The 18255-nt window shown below is 53.0% G+C and overlaps 2 protein-coding genes across 4 annotated transcripts in view; one reads left to right on the top strand and one right to left on the bottom strand.

The window, feature by feature from the left end:
• Positions 1-330: 330 nt before the first annotated feature.
• On the top strand, positions 331-17307 carry B3GALNT2 (beta-1,3-N-acetylgalactosaminyltransferase 2). Its single transcript, XM_081114338.1, has 12 exons — positions 331-447; positions 4916-5063; positions 6238-6338; positions 7238-7431; positions 8623-8718; positions 10041-10151; positions 10733-10811; positions 11424-11607; positions 12816-12941; positions 13501-13660; positions 14217-14273; positions 16020-17307. Exons 1-12 carry the CDS (start codon positions 336-338, stop codon positions 16152-16154), a joined length of 1503 nt encoding a protein of 500 aa, XP_080970464.1. The 5' UTR covers positions 331-335; the 3' UTR covers positions 16155-17307.
• Positions 17300-18255, bottom strand: part of TBCE (tubulin folding cofactor E) — a 14392-nt gene continuing 13436 nt past the window's right edge. For all 3 annotated transcript variants that reach the window (XM_081114335.1, XM_081114336.1, XM_081114337.1), the window contains 2 exons: positions 17697-17788; positions 17300-17551 (listed from right to left, as the gene is read on the bottom strand). In XM_081114335.1, the coding sequence (XP_080970461.1) occupies positions 17459-17551; positions 17697-17788 (185 nt within the window). In that variant the 3' untranslated portion in view covers positions 17300-17458. The remainder of the gene's footprint in view (positions 17552-17696; positions 17789-18255) is intronic.

Here is an 18255-nt window from a genome sequence, read left to right as displayed (position 1 = left end):
AGCAGGACTCCAACTCCCAGCAGGATGGTGGGGCGCGAGACGGGACACAAGCAAAGGGGCGGGGCCAGCAAGAGCGAAGGAGGCGGGGCCGGGTGAGGGGCGTGGGGAGGCCCGGCGAGGGGCGGGGCTCCGGCCGCCCAGTGGCCGCCGCCTCCCGCATCTGAGGATCCCAGGCGCGCGGCCGGAAACCGCGAGGCACCTGGACGGCGGCGGGAGCCCCTGGAGCCGTCGCACGGGCGTCGGCCGCCCCCTCGGCAGGTTCCCTGCCCTCCGCCGGGACGCGGGAGGGCCCGGCGCGCGACGGGGGCGCGAGGTGGGGCTGGCGGGGGCGGCCAATGCGAAACTGGCTGGTGCTGCTGGGCCCGTGCGTGCTCGGGGCGGCGCTGCACCTCTGGCTGCGGCTGCGCTCCCCGCCGCCCGCGCGCGCCTCCGCCGAGTCCCCCGCAGGTGAGGGCCGGGCCGGGCCGGGCCGGGCCGCCGGGGGTGGGGTGGGGCGGACGCGGGGCGGGGGTCCAGGTTGGGGGGACGGTCCGCACGGGGGCCTTTTCATCCGCGGGCGGTGAAGTCGGGGAAACTTGGGGGCGCTCTTGTCTGGTCTGCGCGCGTCCGGCGGCTGTCACCCCCACCCCACCCCTCGCTTTCCTTCCTGGCCCCGGTTCCGACCCGAGTCCTGCGGCCGCCCCAGGCCGGGCCGAGCCGCCCGCCTGCCTGGCGCGGAGCCCCGCGTGCCCTTTCGCCGCCAGCGGGTCCCTTTCTTCGGTCTCGTCGGGTCCAGACTGAGCTCTTGGTGCCGCGGGGAGTGTCTGCGCGGGGGTCCGAGGGGCCGGGCCTTGCTTTTGGGGATGGCGGTGCCGCAGGAGCGGACGGAGCTCGTGGCCTTTGCAGACTTGGTGATCTCAGCCGGGAAACACGGGTGGACGCGAGCGGGACGCGGGCGCCGGGCGGAGCGGCACCTGCGAGTCCGGCTGGCGAACTCCTTGCTAATGACGCGCACGTGGGACCCCAGCTTCGCCCGGACCCCGGATCCCGGCCGCGGCCGCCTCACCCCCCCTCCCTCCCGGGCAGGTCCCAGCCTCCTCCACGGAGCGCGTTGCCCCGGGCAGGTGCCCGTTGCATTGTGTGCGCGTGGACGGGTCCCGCCGCCCGGAGCGCCACGTAGGTGTCCCTGCTTGTCTTCTTTCCTAAGGGCTCACCCTAGGTAGGACCTTTAAGACACCCCGAAGGCTCTTTCACAGATTAGGTAATCCTCATGCTTTTTTGTCTGCTTGTTTTTTAACTACGTGGGGAATTTTTATTTTTATTTTATTTTATTTTTTTTTTACCATTCTTCCCCCAAACAGCTGTTCGCTTCTCCCAAAGTTTTAAACATTAGGATGGACTGTTTGCAGTTCTGAACTTATAATTGTTCATCTGCATTATTAACCGGTTAATAATTAATCAGCATTTTTAACCGGTGAATGGTTAATTCGCATTATTAACTGGCCAATAGTTAATCAAAGAAAACACGATAATTTAAAGAGGAAACAAACATCAAAAGTTCTTTATTCAAAGTAACGTCCGTTGCTAGCTACACATTTCCCCCATCTTTCAGGGTCATTTGTGGAGACCGTCCCAATAGAACTTTTCTGGTTTTGAGGCAGACCATTCAGAGGCCCAATTTTCCACGTCTTCCTACGTTTTTGAAGGGCTGCTCAGAAAGTCCGTGTGCCATCCATCGGAACAAGTGGTCATCTGGAGGAGCAATACAACAAAATAGCATACATATCAGATCGCATCTATATCAACATATGTGGAACTCCATCAATTGAAAAAAATCCGCATTGTTAACCGGTACACCTAGTATTTGAGCCCGGCCAGCGTGGCTCAGTGGTTGAGTGTTGACCTATGAACCAGGAGGTCACGGTTCGATTCCTGGTCAAGGCACATGCCCTGTTGCGGACTCAATCCCCAGTGTGGGGCGTGCAGGAGGCAGGCAATCAATGATTCCCTCTCATCATTGATGTTTCTATCTCTCTCTCTCTCTCTCTCTCCCCCCCTTCCTCTCTGAAATCAATACAAAATATTTTTTAAAAATAACATTGGTTTGGGATGATGCATTAGGAGGAATTCTGTAAAGGTTAGTTCAGAAAAATGATGTGACCACAAGACTTCTATGTCTAAGGCAGTGGTTCTCAACCTTCCTGATGCCGCGACCCTCTAATACAGTCCTCATGTTGTGGTGACCCCAACCATTAAATTATTTTCGTTGCTACTTCATAACTGTAATGTTGCTACTGTTATGAATCATCATGTAAATATCTGATATGCAGGATGTATTTTCATCGTTACAAATTGAACATCATTAAAGCATAGTGATTAATCACAAAAATAGTATGTAGTTATATATGTGTTTTCCGATGGTCTTCGGTTACCCCTGTGAAAGGGTCGTTCAATCCCCAAAGGGTCAAGACCCATAGGTTGAGAACCACCGGAGGTATTTGGAAAAAAGCATATCCATTCAACAAATGCTTAGTCTTTTGCTGGATACAGTGTCCCTGCTCCCAGAGTACCCGCAGTCTGTCTAAATGAAACAGACTTGGGGCAAGTAGAGGCCGAAGACGTATTGTGAGCTTGCTTTGCAATTTGCCTGGGGCTGGTTCATCCCCAATAACCCCTCTAAGCTCATCTTTTTTTTTTTTTTTTTCCTCTAAGCTCATCTTGTCTGTGCTTGTTTTCTTATTTATGAAATGATGACCTCATAGGGTTGTTTTTTAATGAATCAATTAGCAAAACAGCCAGAACAGTGCCCGATTCCTAGTAAACACTCCTTGAATTTTATTTTTTTAAATATATATTTTTATTGATTTCAGAGAGGAAGGGAGAGGGAGAGAGAAAAAAACATCAATGATGAGAGAAGATCATTGATCGGCTGCCTCCTGCACTCCCCCCATTGGGAATGGAGCCTGTAACCTGGGCATGTGCCCTAAACTCAGAATCGTGACCTGGTTCATAGGTTGATGTGCAACCACTGAGCTACGCCAGCCGGACAGCACTCCCTGAATTTTAGAGAGAATGGTAGACGCGTGGTGGCGGATGCCTTTCCTAGAGCTGTTTTGGGAGGGCATGCTGGTAGTGTGTGTGATGATTGTTCTTCTCTGTAGATCTGTGATGAACTCGTATGGTTTCCCCATTTTCAGGATTTCTCCCTACTTGCGATACATGTCACCTGAGAAGAATTTGATTTAGCGCAAGCTTCATGGTGGGGTGAAATAACAAGTATCTCTATTCCATTTCGAATTGGAGGACCTTTAGGAAACATGCCTATTGTGGAAAATAGGGCTCTACACAGAAATTCCTGTATTCCACCCTAACCGGTTTGGCTCAGTGGATAGAGCATCGGCCTTTAGACTGAAGAGTCCCAGGTTCGATTCCAGACAAGAGCATGTACCGTGGTTGTGGGCACATCCCCAGTAGGGGGTGTGCAGGAGGCAGCTGATAGATGTCTCTCTCATCGATGTTTCTAACTCTCTAAAAAATTAAATTAAATTAAATTTAAAAAATTTAAAAAATATTCCTGCATTCCTATCATTGTTACAATGGCATGCCCTTCCATTATCTTATTAGAAAAGTCTGTCCCCAGATTTCCTTTTTATTATTTTAACTGGCCCTTTGGAAAAAAGGTCAACAGGTTTTTGTTGTCTTTTGATTGAATACCTAGATCCTGGGGCAAATAAAAACATGGCACTGACTGTAGCAAAGGTCATTTATTTCTGGACACTCTGGATCAGGTCCCACCATTGGAGAAGGAGATGAAATGGATCCCTCCCAGAGCTATTTATAAGCCGTCGCTCTCCAGCTTTGAAACTGGTGACAGGAACAGGGACAGAGTATCTTTCCCTTCTGTCTTCCTTCTAAGGACACATTTTAAAAATGTAATCCCGCCCATTGGACCTCATGACAGTGAAAAAGGAGCCATGCACATGGCTTGTCACTGGATTTTTTTTTTTTTTCTAGAAACGTTGCTTCCCCACCTTGATTCTTTAGAGTAAATTAGTAAGGATACAAGGTTTGCTGGCTGTGGCATTTATTGGTGTTAATAAGGGTGCTGGCACTTTCTCAGCTTCATCTCCCAAACTGACACTCTAAATATTCAGGCAGGACTCCACCTTTGAAAGCATATTCTCACTGTTGTTAGTTGCTGTTGAGAGCTTACTCTTTGCATGGCACCACACCAGTACCTCTGCACATTCTCTCATTTAAGTTCCAGCTCCGTGAGAGGTAGTCTTATGCCCATTCATAGTTAGGGAAACTGAGGTTCAAGGAGTTAAATAACTTTTATTGTTAATCCTCACCTGAGGATATTTTTCCATTGCTTTTTAGGGAGAGTGGAAGAGAGAGGGAAAGACAGAGAAACATCGATGTGAGAGAAACACATCGGTGGGTTGCCTCCTGCTCGAGCCCCGACCCAGGCCCGGGAGGAGCCTGCAACGTGCCCTTGACTGAAATTGAATCCCGGACCCTTTGGTTGCGGGCAGACGCTCTATCCACTGAGCCACACCGGCCAGGGCTTAAATAGCTTTTATATGTGATGTGATGGAGCCTGGATCCTGATGGTGGCCTCACGGACTCTGCCTGCCCCCTCTGCTGTAGCTGATGCCACAGTGTCTTTCCAAACCGATGCGCGTTATAAACATCTCGTTTGCTTCAAAGAATTTATATATTCCCGTGAGCATGAGCACGTACTGTGTGTGGAGGACACCAAAGTGTTAGTTATCTCTGGACAGTGGGCTTGAAGGAGCTTTAGAATTTATTTCTTCTTTGTACTTGTATTTCCTACAAACATATTTATGTTTATGTTGTAATAACGTTTTTATGTTCCTTATTACACGTCGTCCCTGAGACGGGGCGTTTCTGATTGGCGGTTTCTTGTTTCTAGAGCCGCTGGCCCCGTTGCCTCAGGGGAAACACAGTCACTATGCCGTGGTGGTTGGCGTGTTGTCCGCCCGCGGTAACCGTGAGCTTCGGAGCGTGATCAGAGGCACCTGGCTGAGACATGCCCTCCAGCACCCCGCGCTCGGCCACCGGTAGGTTCTTCTGAGCTGGCGCCTGCCTGACTTAGGCAGTAAGAGGTGCAGCCTCTTTTCCGGGAGAAATGGCATTGTGTTTCGCTTTTCCTCCATATCGTTGAGCCCCAAAGTCAGTTTAACCAGGGTGTTAAGCCAAAAGGTAGTTGGGGAGAATATAGTCATTGGTTAACATACCTACTATATATATATATTGATTGATTTCAGAGAGGAAGAGAGAGATAGAAACTCAATGATGAGCCCTGGCCAGTTTGGCTCAGTAGATAGCTGTGTCAACCTGCTGACTGAAGGGTCCAGGGTTCGATTCCAGTCCAGGGTACATGCCCGGGTTGCTGGCTTGATCCCCAGTGGTGGGTGTGCAGGAGTCAGCTGATCAGTGATTCTCTCACATCATTGATGTTTCTCTCTCTCTTTCTCTCCCTCTCCCTTCCTCTCTGAAATCAAGAAAAATATATTTAAAAAAAAGAAAAGAAAAGTATGGACCTATATAATTAAAAAAAACAAACAAACCCAGAAAAACTCGATGAGGTCGCTGGTTATGTTGGTAGCAGACATTGCAGAGGAAGTGGTGGATATTGAAGCTAAAATTCCTATTTTATAAATGAGCAGGAAATGAGAAACTAGAGGCTGCAATGGTAGTTCATTCCTGTGCAGAATTTCACTGTAAAGGGAAGGGTGTGGACAAGGAGGACAGGAGGCAGATAGAAATGATCTCAGGACGTCTTCATATTTATAATGTATAGGGGAGGATGGAGCCAGGGGTTACAGGTAACCATGGTTACAGGTAACGGGTGAAGCAAGGTTGAGGAGAGGAGAGGACGACCTTGGGTAGGAAGGCCAGCCTGGGGCCACGGGAACACCCTCTGAGGTGGAAGAGAGCTCGCGGAGAAGACACGGGGCTGGGTGTCGGGTGCAGGGGGGGAGTTGACTGTAGGTGCGCTCACCCTGGCTTCACTGGGGGGCTGGGCAGGGGGCTGGCCGGGAGCCACGTGGTGCTCAGCGCCTGTGGAGGTGCTCGCTGCCTCGTTTGCTGGGCTGGAAGCTGGGCTGGAAGCGTGAAGTTAGAGTTCACGCCGATCAGCCCTGTGCCTCCACGTCAGCGCTCTGAAAGGGGGAGGAAATGTGCACACGCAGGGCGAGGCCCGGTGACCGTGTTCATGCCGCCCGCCCTCAGGGTGCTGGTCAAGTTCATCATCGGCGCCCGGGGCTGCGAGGTGCCCGTGGAGGACCGGGAGGACCCCTACTCCTGCCGGCTGCTCAACATCTCGGACCCGGGTGAGCCTCCTTCCGCGGCCGGGACGCCGCCTGGGGCTGGCGTTAAGGACAAGTCGCTGAACGGAATAGGACAGTGTCTGTTCTTAGCAGGAGAAAGTGGAGCCATGTTAATGCTTCATGTAATCTACCCAGTCATTTCTCGAAAAATTATTTGAAGGAAGCTGTTTTGACCTTGATTAGACGGAGCAGGAAGAGCAGGGGACTGGCAGTCACTCGGCCTGGGTGGGCTTCCTGGCTCTGCCCCTCTGTGACCCGGGCGACTCCTCTGCCTCTGGCCTCGGTTCCTTATCTGTGAACGGGAGGCGGCGCCGCGGGGCGGGGCGGGGCGGCTGTCGGTGTGGCGGGCCCGGCGTGGAGGGGCCGGCGTGCGGGCCGTGCGCTGTGCCTGCTCCACCAGGACCGGCAGCGAGGGCTCCTCAGTGGGAGGGGAACGCATCTCGGTTATTTTTGTCTGAAAACTGCCTGCCCTGACACGTATTTTAAATTGTCCGAGATGTAGGTTTTTTGGATTTTGCAGAGCAAGCCTCAATTTAGTCATTATTTGTGGCTGTAATCAGCATTGTTTCCAATATCCCTGTTTGCTCCACCTCTCCTGACAGATGCCTTTGAACTTAATATTCCCTGTGGTGTTTATACATACATATGCACACACGTGCATGCAAAACCTCCTAAAGTAGCTCTGATCAATACATATTTTACTTAATTGTAACTGAAAACTTTGTCCTTAAATTTGAGAATAATTTTTCCCCTAAAAGCAGCCATACTTCTGAAGCATTTAAAGCATTGCCATTTGGGAAAGAATCACATGACAAATAATGCCCTAGGTTTTGCTGTCAGGCGGCCTGTGAGCTTCCGATGAGCTGCTGGTGTCAGACTCCCTTCTCACTGTCCCTCCTCAGTCCTGAACCAGGAGATCGAGGCGTTCACTTTTCCCGAAGACCCGCCCCCGGGCCTCTCCAAGGACCGCGTGGTCAGCGTGAGCTTCCGCGTGCTGCACCCCATCGTGATCACCAGCCTCGGGGTGCTGGGCGGCGCCAGCGACGTGGGCTTCCAGAGGAACATCACCGTCAGGCTGTACCAGGCAGAGCAGGAGGTATGTAAGCGCCGGCCGCTTCCCCCCGGCGTGTTGGAGGCGGGAGACTTTCCCTCCCTCCCACCCATGGGCATGTCAGAGGGGAACGCACAGGGTCGCGCAAAACTAGTCCCTCACGATGTCGAGAACGAGCGTTCGTGACAGACACACACAGCCCACTCAGAGTGCCCTTAACTCTGAGCTACAGGCGTCTCCTGGATGGTAAGTCGGTAGCTAAGAATAGGCAGGAGGCCTGGCTGGTGTTGCTCAGGGGTTAGTGTCGGCCCACGCTCCGAAGGGTCAAGGCTTTGATTCCCAGTCGGGCACGTTCCTGGGTTGCGGGCTCAATGCATGGGCCTGGTTGGGCGTGCGGGAGGCAACCAATCGATGTGCCTCTCTCACATCCACGTTCCTCCCTCCCCCCCTCCCTCCCTTCCACTGTCTAAAAATCAATGGAAAAATATCCTCAAGTGAGGATTAACCAAAAAAGAAAAGAAAGAACAGGTATGAGAAGAGGGAAGTGTTCTTGTCTGAAACACAGTGGGAGGGGCCGAGACAGAGAAGCCAGAGAAGCCGTGCTCTTTGATGTTGGTTTTTCCTCTAAAGGTTCCTTTTGAGGGCGATTCCTGAGTCCTTTGTTCCTGTAGAAATCTGTGGTCTTCCATTTGTTCTAAATCCTTTGGGGTTAAACATAGTAAGTTGTCTTACCAATACCTCACACTTCCCCTAATGCCTCTCAGGTCAGGGTGGCGTTTTAAGGGGATGAAGACTCTTTTTAGTAGTTTAGAACTTAGCTACCTTTACTTATAACCATGCGGACCAGAGAACCCAGACCTGAACTACAGTGGGACAGTGCTGGTAACCAGGCGGGGCCACTGAGGACTTAGCTGGCCGTGTCAGACATGCAAGTCCCATGCCAGACATGCAGATACCATGTGAGACATGCAGGTACCATGTCAGACATGCAGATACCATGTGAGACATGCATATACCATGTGAGACATGCAGGTACCATGTCAGACATGCAGGTACCATGTGAGACATGCAGGTACCATGTCAGACATGCAGATACCATGCGAGACATGCAGATACCATGCGAGACATGCAGGTACCATGTCAGACATGCAGGTACCATGTCAGACATGCAGATACCGTGTGAGATCTGTGAGATCCGTGTCCAACAGGAAGTGTTTCTTGTCTCCCCCTGTGCAGGAGGCCCTCTTCGTCGCTCGCTTTAGCCCCCCGAGCTGTGGGGTGCAGGTGAACAGACTGTGGTACAAGCCCGTGGAGCAGTTCGTCTTACCAGAGGTATGGGGGGCGAGGGGGATGGAGCACCCACGCAGCCTTCGCACGCTGGGCTTGGGGCAGGCACCGCTATTCTGTGGGTCAGGACAGCTCTCCAGGTGCTCGGGGGTGAGGCCACAGCGGGGCCGACTGAACAGTCGAACTCTGCAGGCTCCAGGGAGCGAAGCCATGCCTCCGAGCCACCCTGCAAAGCGTGGCCTGTTGCCATGGTCCCGGTGGGGAGCGGGGAGCCGCGTGGCTGTGTGAGTGACAGAGGACAGTCACGGAGTCATAGAAAGATCCGATACAGAGACCATCTGTCAGGGGCCTTGCATTCCAAACAGGTTAGTTTGACAACAGAAAAATAAACAGGAAATGTTAGCAGAACGGGGCCAGCTGGCATGGCACTGACGGTGGAAACCAGAGAGAAGTTGGGAGAATTTACCTAACTTGGGGGAGAGGAAGTAACTTCCTAAACTCAGACTTTCATAGTAATAATCACGAAGGAAAAGCTTGTCAGGCTAAGGAAGGTAAGACTTATGGACCTTTGAACTCAGTAAAAAAGAAATGGCAAATAATTCTGAAAATTATTTTCAGCATATAAAAATACACAAGATTATCTGTTAAAAGCTCATATAGATTAATAAGAAAAATGTAAAATTCAGTAGCTCAATGGCAAAGAAGCAAGACAAAGCAATGCCCAGAAAAGACTATATGATTCACATACTTTACTAGAAATCCACGAAGCACAGGAATCGTTTTTTAATGTAACAAATTAGCTTAAGCTTAAGCTTTCTTTCACCAGTATCTCATACTGGCACGTCCATAAGTTGCTAACGACCTTGTAAATTAGTATAATTTGCATTTGAATTTTGCAGTTTGCACTGTGCACCAAAATCCATATAAAATCTGTCTGTTTCTGATCCTAGTAATTTCATTTCTGGGAACTTGTTTTAAATAAAACACAAAAGTTTGACACCAAAACATGCCTCACGTGATTGATGGTGATACTCGTGGGGCCCAGATGTCTGAGGGCGGGAGATGCTTGAGGAACCGCTCCGCTCAGCACGTTCCCCATGGGCGTGGGAGGAGCCTGAGGACCTGCTTTGGACTTGGGCGGGGACTGACTACAGAGGCTGAAGATGGTCTACGTCCTCTTGTTCATTGTCTTTTGGATGCGTATTTGAAGAACAGACTCAAGGGTATACACCAAAACGTTAACAATTGTGTGCTCGTTGTGGGATAAAAATGTTAACCAGTGTTTCTTAGGAAAAAAAACAACAAAAATCCTTACCACCTAAATGACAACCATAAAGAAATGCCTCGCTTTTTCTCTTTCACAAAAGAGCTTTGAAGGCACAGTCGTGTGGGAGAGCCAAGACCTGCACGGCCTGGTGTCCACAGATCTCCGTGGCGTGGCCGTCCATGACGGGGGCGGAGTCCTCAGGGTCACGACGGTGAGTCGGTCCTGGGGTCAGCTGTCACACGTCCGTCAGCATTTTTAATACATGAAGGTGGCTTTAAGTTTATTTTTACACCGGCCCAGACAACATGGAATAACCAGTCTGTGGTTTAGAATACGTAGGAAATGTTGTGTAGTCACAGAGGGAAGATGAAAAACTCCGCTGTTCTCTGGTTCTGTCACTCCACACCCCGCGCATCATCATACTCGGAGCCGGGAGCGAGGGAGCCGGGAGCGGGGGGAGCCCGGAGCCGGGAGCGAGGGGGCCGGGAGCGGGGGAGCCCGGAGCCGGGAGCGAGGGAGCCGGGAGCGAGGGAGCCGCCTGCTGAGAGGGGTGGGAGGCTGTTCAGAAAGACCTGACTGTGTGCGGTGGGATTGTGAGGCTGTGTCCGCTGCGCAGGCCTGACCCCAGCTGTGTGATGGGTGGCAGGACGGACGCTGTGGTCACCCGTGGTGAGGCCTCCGGCCCCGCAGCTGGTGGGGAGCTGCGCGGGCCTCTGGTCCTGGCAGTCAGCGTCACACACGAGGGGTGTCATTTGATGAGGAGGCGCTGAGCGCTGCACTCGTGTCTTCCAGGCCGGGGAGGGTGCGTGGCCTCCTGAGCTCGCGGAAGGTGCGGAGGGCGTGGCCGGCGGCTTTATTTACACGATCCAGGGTGAGTGGGCCGATCCAGGGTGAGTGGGCCGATCCAGGGTGAGTGGGCCGATCCAGGGTGAGTGGGGGCCCAAGTCGGAAAGTACCGTCTCATGCTTTTCTCCCATCTGCTACGGTCGTACATCTCTAAGGTAAAACATACTTTTGATGAGAACATTTTGTAATTGATATTTATGGCATCTTATTGCATCTGTCAATTAGCAACGTATTCTTCTCAGCATTATTTTTCAGTGCCGTTGCCCTTTACACACAAGATCGGGCTGATTTTTAAACTGCGTCCCACTGTGTGACTCCACAGCTTAGCCACTCGGGGTCGGTGATGCGGCCTGGGGTTGGCTCCGTCTTCCCGTTACACACAGGGCTGCAGGGAGCAGCCGTGCGACCCCGTAAATTACCGTCTGCAGGGACTTGTCCGTGTGCGCACCTCAGCCTAACGGTGCTGCTTTCCCTCCCCCGCAGGCGACCATTCACCCTGAGCGTCCGTTTCCCTGCGTCCACGCTCCCGACCACCGCCCCCTGTCCATTGCCCCGGGCACGGAGTGTAGGGCACAGCAGGGCACGGGTCTGGCCCTGTGTGGCAGCATTTTCTCCAGCTCTCGGCTTTTCCTTCTAGAAGGTGATGCTCTCTTACAAAACCTCCACTCTCGCCCCGGCCGGCGCGCTGCCCACCTGAGGAGCCTCCGCGAGGAGGACGCCTTGCTGCAGGAGGAGAGCAGCCGCCATGGCGATATTGTCTTCGTGGACGTCGTCGACACCTACCGGAACGTCCCCGCGAAGCTGCTCAACTTCTATAAGTGGTGGGTCGTCAGTGCCGGTGGCTACAATTTGTTTTCGTGTCCTTTGGTGGAGAAACAGTTTCTCAAACCATCACACCCCAGATTTTTAAGAAACAAACCAGCCGGCGGCCCCTGCACACTGGGCCCCGATCTGTCGCGTCCTGGTTCCCGGGAGGAGTGGCTGGTAAATGCTGCTGCTTCGCCCTCAGGCTCGCACGCCGCAGCGCAAACCATGGTGCTCTGTCCAGGACACGCAGGCAGAGCTGATTGATTGCAAGTGAGTCAGTCCTTCCTCGAGTCGCTTCCATGTTGTCTCAGGCCAACGTCAGATGAAAAATAGGGAGCTTGAAAGTGGCCCATTTTCATACCTGTCTCCCTAAATCTTACCCCTAGTATAGTCCCGTGTACCCAGGTTACCAGCTGAGTTCTGTCCAACGGAACACCTACATTATATTCCCATTCTCTACCCATTTGAAAATGACTTGCCCTGATTTCAAAACTTTTACATAAAATGAAATTCAGCAACCCTCAGAGTCTGTCATATTTATCACTTCCCGAGCCTCCAGTATTTCTGGGGTCTTAGTTGGCATTCCTACCTTTATAATGATAATAGCAACAATAACAGTAACTGTTACACATACTGTTGTTAATATTAGTCCCTCCAGCGGCCCATCATTTGCTGTTGAGCCCTTGGATACTGTCTGCCCTGACGAGGACTGAACCTTCTAGCCGCAGCGGTCTAGACCAAATCTGTCAGAGTGCTCACATCTTTGTCTTTCCTTTCAAAACTCCATCAGCGAGTGTGTTTTCCTGGGGAGCCCCCGTCTGGCCCTGCTTCTCTGCTGCCTGGCACAGTGGGAAATTGTCCAGCATCTGTGGGTGTGGGACCGGTCCTGAGGCTAGTTTCTGGGAGGGATGTTTCCGATCCAGGACAAGCTAATGGAACTGAGTCGTCCTGTGGGCAGAGGGCAGATACAGATAAGACTGGAGGTGGTGTGACTGGACGCCAGGATGGAGTGGGACCACGACTGTAGCCCAGGCCGCCAGCGGGCCTTCCTGTTGTCAGTGGGGCCGAGGCAGGGATGTGAAGGGGTGCCGGGGGAATGGAGGCCCAGGAACTGCACAAGTGTGCGACCGTGGGGGAGCTTTAGTGAAATGGGAGCAGTGTGATGCCTCGGCTGCTGTTTCCTCGTGTGGGCGCCCTGACCTACATCCCCTTTTGCCACCAGGGCCGTGGAAGCCACCAGCTTTGATTTGTTGCTGAAGACGGATGACGACTGCTACATAGACCTGGAAGCCGTGTTCACCAGGATCGCCCACAGGACCCTGCAGGGCCCGAGTGTCTGGTGGGGGAAGTAAGTTCAGCTTGTGAGCCCAGGGCGTTTGTGTGCCTGAGCTACGGCCATTCCCTTAGGATGAAATGACTTCTCTTCACAAGAAGCCGTGGCTGAGACAGGGAGTGTCCCTATGGGCTCCTGGGTTCTGGATGTTATTCATCTGTGACTAGAGGACAAGCTTTAAAGTGAAAAACCTCCAGCTGATGTAACGAAGGCGAGAAAGTGACTTGGCTCTGCCCTCAGATGAGCAGCTGCTGCATGTTATATGTCAGAACGTTTGTTCCCTTTCTGAAGCTTCGTTCTTCAGGAATACAGATGGGTCAGTGGATTTCTTAAGCAAATACACACACGACGAGCGGTACTTCCCATTCAGGAACGACAGCTCTGGGGGAATTGAAGTATGTGGTTCATATGAAGTGCCCTACGTAGGCAATCCCTTTCTCAGACCAAACGAAGTCTCCATGCTGCTGCCCTCGCTTCTGTTCCTGGTGGTGACGGGAAGCGTGAGGCGAGCAGGCGTGGTGGGTGGGACGTGTGTCAGGCACACAGGGGGCAGCTCACTCGGTGTCAATCTCAGTTTCAGGCTGAACTGGGCCGTGGACCGGACGGGGAAGTGGCAGGAGCTGGAGTACCCGAGCCCTGCGTACCCTGCCTTTGCCTGCGGCTCGGGGTACGTGGTCTCCCGGGACATCGTCCACTGGCTGGCCAGCAACGCGGACAGGCTGAAGACCTACCAGGTGGGGAGTGAATGGTTTCTGCCGGAGGGGGCACCAGCCAGCCAGCTTCCCAGCCCAGTGCCACCCTGAGCAGGGCCAGCCCCGTGGGAAGAGCATGTTCTTTCTGTGAGAATCACTCGTTAGGGACACACTCCTGTCCCCAAATGTGGCACTAAGTTCTACTCCTGGCCCTTTTTGAGCCTTATTATACTTTCCGCCTATGTTTACTAGTCCCTGGAGGAGTAAAGATTTATATTCCGAAGGAAGAGGACGAGTGCTGCTTCCATTCGGGTGACAGTGGGGACCGGGTCACCAACAGCGCTGCCCAGTGACTCCGTCCAGCGTGTTTCCTGCTATCAGTGCTGGAGCGTTGGGGCCTGTGCGAGCCTTGGGTCCCTTGTAGGATGTGCTGTCTTCATGTAAACAGCCACCAGCTTTCACTCCATGTCTGTGTTCACATGCCAGGGTTTCGTGTTAGATGACACAACAAAGAGCAGAAAGATCATTTATTGCCCATTGAGTAGGTGTGGCTGTCTGTACAGATGGGAGAGCATTTAACCCTTTGATGCGTGTCCAGGGTGAAGATGTGAGCATGGGCATATGGATGGCGGCCATAGGACCTAAGAGATACCAGGTAAGCGGGCGTCGGTGGGGCTGGAGAGCCGAGGTGGGGGGCTGTGTCGCACCTCGGGCGGGAGCAGTGGATAGAAGGTCTCCTCGCGTCGTCGTTGTGCTCGTGACTGGATTCACAGTGATCCGCCTGGGTTCCCAGGCAGCGTGTTTCTGAGTAAAACGATAAGGAAATGTTGTGAATGGAAGTTCTACCCACAAAGAAGAATTGGGTTTTTATCAGAAATTCTTTGCAGCTTTAACACTTAAAGAATCAGCTGACGTGAGTTCCAGCAGTGTGGTGGGCTGACTGATGCCGAGGGAACGCCGGGTGGAACATGGTCAGGGCTCTGTGAGATACACTGCTCACCGAGCTAGAAAAACAAGAACCGTCTGCACAGACCAGACGTGCAGGACAGAGCCCAGAGCCCCAGAGAGCAGCAAGCTGGCCTCTGCCGCGCCATTTCTGTTGGAGTCTGGATTCTTGCAGCTCTGGTTTGGCCATAGGAGGTGCCTGGGGCCGAGCGCGCCCCCCATTTCAGGGGGCGGAAGTGAACCCAGTCGGCTGGTTCAGCTTCAGTCGTCCACCGCTCTGTGGCTGTCTCAGTGCCATCCCTGGTGGCATCCGCTCTGGTTCTGTGTGCGGGCGGCTGTGGCTGTGGCTTCTGCAGACTGGCTTTGGCGCTTGTTTCCTGAGTGTTCTGCAGTGGTTCTCAACCTTCTGGCCCTTTAATACAGTTCCTCATGTTGTGACCCAACCATAAAACTATTTTTGTTGCTACTGCATCACTGTCATGTTGCTACTGTGATGAATCGTAAATATCTGATATGCAGGATGGTCTTAGGTGACCCCTGTGAAAGGGTCCTTCGACCACCAAAGGGGTCGCGACCCACAGGTTGAGAACCGCTGGTTTAGAGGCTCTTGTTCGGTGGCCTCCTGCTCCTTGGGAGCTGGGGTCTGGATGTGAAACGCGTCCCCACGGAGAGAGGATCCGCACCCTGTGCTGCCACGCGGGGCATCGCCGTCCGTGAGCGTTCAGTTCCCACGGGGACTCCTGGGCTCCGCAGACGGGCTCCAGCCGGACCCACAGGCTCCTCCCGACAGCTGTTTTCTTACTGCCCCAGGCTCTGGCCGCTCAGGGTCCTGCCTGGCTGTGGGATCCCGTCAGCCCCCTGGCCCTGGAGTCTCGGGCCTTTAATGCAGCAGCTGCGCATGGCACAGGCGAGGCCAGCCTTGCATGGCCAGGCCACCCCTGTAAGCTGTGGGCCAGCTCTGTGGTGGTCTCGGCTTGAACGGTGGCTCTGGGCCGTATCCGGCTCTAACGCGGGCGCAGGCTGGTCCCCAGTCCCTCCTGCTCTGCACAGCTTCCCTGTGACCTTGAGCAGCCCCTCTCTCAGTTCCAGGTTCTCATTTGTGAAAGCGCCTGCCTCACAGGGTTAGTGTGAGCTCTAAGTCAGGGAACATTTATAAAGCACTTGGTACGACCCTGGGACAGGGTCGCCTCCCGTCAGAACAGCCGTGGGAGTCCACCGCTGTGCAGCCATCAGCTCTGATGGCACGTGTGAAACTTCCCATTCGCGGCTTCCAGACCCTTCTTCCCAGGACCCCCCTTAGTGCCGCCCTGTGTCTGCCTTCCACAGCCACAGTCGCCCCAGAGCCCGAATGGTTGTCTCTGCAGTGACATCAGCTTCCCTGGGAGAGTCGAGCCTGTGCGTGAGCGGTCTTGTCCTCAAGCGCTGACATCCGTCCCGTCGGCTTTGTTTCCCACAGGACAGCCTGTGGCTGTGCGAGAAGACCTGTGAAACAGGGATGCTGTCCTCCCCGCAGTACTCCCCACGGGAGCTCGCGGAGCTGTGGAGGCTGAAGGAGCTGTGCGGCGACCCTTGTCAGTGCGAGGCCAGATGAGGGGGCCCGCGGGGAGGGGCTGGGCGTCTGCGGGAACTGAGAGCCGGTGCGGAAGGACGCGTGCTGAGTGCTCCCTCGGGACCTCCAGGCGGGCTCTCCTGGACCCCCGTGTGTCACTTCATGTTCGCAGTTTCCTCTTTAAGAATCAACCCTGATGCTGTAGCATAACAGAAACTGTATTTATATATCGGGAGATTTGAAAAATACCAAATAGTTTATAAGTCCTGATGCATCGTTTCTAGTTAGCAGTCACTAGCTATCATTTTTGGTTAAAAGTCGGCTTGTTCAGAAATCTTGAGTGACTGAGAGTTGGACTTTCAGCCTGGATTGCAGAGTAGCTTCGTCTCGCACGATTAGGACAATTATATGGGCCGAAAAACTCACCGAAATGCTGTGTGATGCTGTGGTCACTCTGAGTAGGAGTCACTGGTACCAAAGTGTGGGTTTCTGGAAATAGATGTCTGAGCAAAGGGGGCAACTTAGACCTGGGGAAGAGCCCGATGAATTCTCAGGTCTGGACCTTGGTTTTAAAGTTCATTTATCATTAATGGACAAATGCATGTTTTCTTTTGCCATTTCACACAAATCCTGGGAGTCACAGTTTAGTACTCCGATTAAAAATGCGACGTTTTTGTGAATATAAGTAAAATCAAATATTCTCAGGGTTTTAGTGCCAGAGGGAAGGATATTTTTAAATAGTTGACACTTTGAAAGAATTATGCTTTCCTGCTGTCATTGCCTAAAGTTTACCTAATATGAGTGAAATCTGATCAGTGCTGGGAATCATTTACAGCAGAAGATAGGCTCCTATAGGGGTAACTGCGGGAGGAAGCATGTAACTAACTTCGAGAAGTGCTCCTACTCTGAGCACTGCGGTCGAGCAGAGTGACCGTAGCATGTCTGCTGGACACAGTGGAGGGTGTGCCCCTAAGTCTAAGGGACATTCCCTAAATGACCAACCAAATCACTTTAGTAGCCTTTAAAACCAGTAGTACCAATAGAGGATCCCATTAAACTGGTCTTATGACAGACATGAACTGTGTTCAGATTTTATTAGACTAGCTAGGTTCTATTTAGTATTGGGATCTTCACATAATGAAATGCAATCACGAACTATAAATATGAAATAAAATCAGAAAATCATTAGTTGGTACAAAGCCTTTATTGTCGCTATTATGTACAAGCCTAGAAACAGTCTCTTCCCTAAAGAAAAGTACAGCCTCTGAGAGAACTGCTCCCGTAGGTCATTTCTTGCCGGTGAGCCCCGGAACCACAGTCCAGTCTCTGAGCTGTGTGAGCTGCTGTCACCATCGCACCAGCAGGCAGTCTCCATTCTCCACAGAATAGAACTGTAAGGACTGCTGGTCATTTTCTAGTTCAATCTCTCTGCCCGGCATCTAAAGTCAGAACAAAGGCTTGGGTGGCTCAGACGGACCTGCCAGAGCGAATCACATGCCCGCCCCCAGCCTGTGGAGTCGCCATGGAGGCGCAGTTGCACAGCTGCCACTGCTGTGGCCGGGCTGGCGGCTCCGGGCAGCTCACCTTGGGGCTCTCGTAGGCCAGCAGCAGGTCCGACACAGGGACCTTGAGGAGGCGGGACAGCAGCCCTTTCACCTTCTGAATCGTCATGGAGTCTGTCAAAGAGAAGCCCCCCGTGCTCTCAGGTGACAGTCACCTGTCGCAGGCGGTCAGTGCAGGACCGCAGGCCCAGTGGCAGCTGACCTGTCACCTCAGAGGCCGGGGAGCAGACCCGGTCTGAGCACTCAGAGCCAGTGCTCGGCCCGCGTGCCCTGGTCAGCGAGTTTTCACACTATTCGGTGGCGTCTAATCCTCCCTCCCTCATCCCAGTCACCAGAAGTCAGGTTCCCTGCAGAGGATGATGTGAGGAAAATCATTAACTTCTCCTTTCAGTCTCTGTGGTTGTGATGCCCTAACTACAGACACTGCGGGGCCTCTGGAGGGAGGGGTGCCTACATGGTCTGCCCGGCCCTCCCCGCAGGCGGCCGGCAGCCACCACAGCGGGTCCCTGTGCTGGACACACGTACAGTGCCCACCAGGCCTGGGACGCAGCCTCAGGACTAAACGCTTCGGTTTGTTCAAA

The sequence above is a fragment of the Myotis nattereri genome (genome assembly GCF_964212035.1).
Source record: "Myotis nattereri genome assembly, chromosome: 20".
Taxonomy (NCBI): domain Eukaryota; kingdom Metazoa; phylum Chordata; class Mammalia; order Chiroptera; family Vespertilionidae; genus Myotis; species Myotis nattereri.
This window is presented reverse-complemented; position numbering and strand designations above follow the sequence as displayed.

Bases quoted from the DNA above. Each gene is read 5' to 3' on its own strand.
- B3GALNT2 (XM_081114338.1), top strand. From the start codon at position 336: ATGCGAAACTGGCTGGTGCTGCTGGGCCCGTGCGTGCTCGGGGCGGCG. The intron at 7,432-8,622 runs GTATGTAAGCGC...CCCCCTGTGCAG, and splicing joins TGTACCAGGCAGAGCAGGAG to GAGGCCCTCTTCGTCGCTCG. The intron at 13,661-14,216 runs GTGGGGAGTGAA...ATGCGTGTCCAG, and splicing joins ACAGGCTGAAGACCTACCAG to GGTGAAGATGTGAGCATGGG.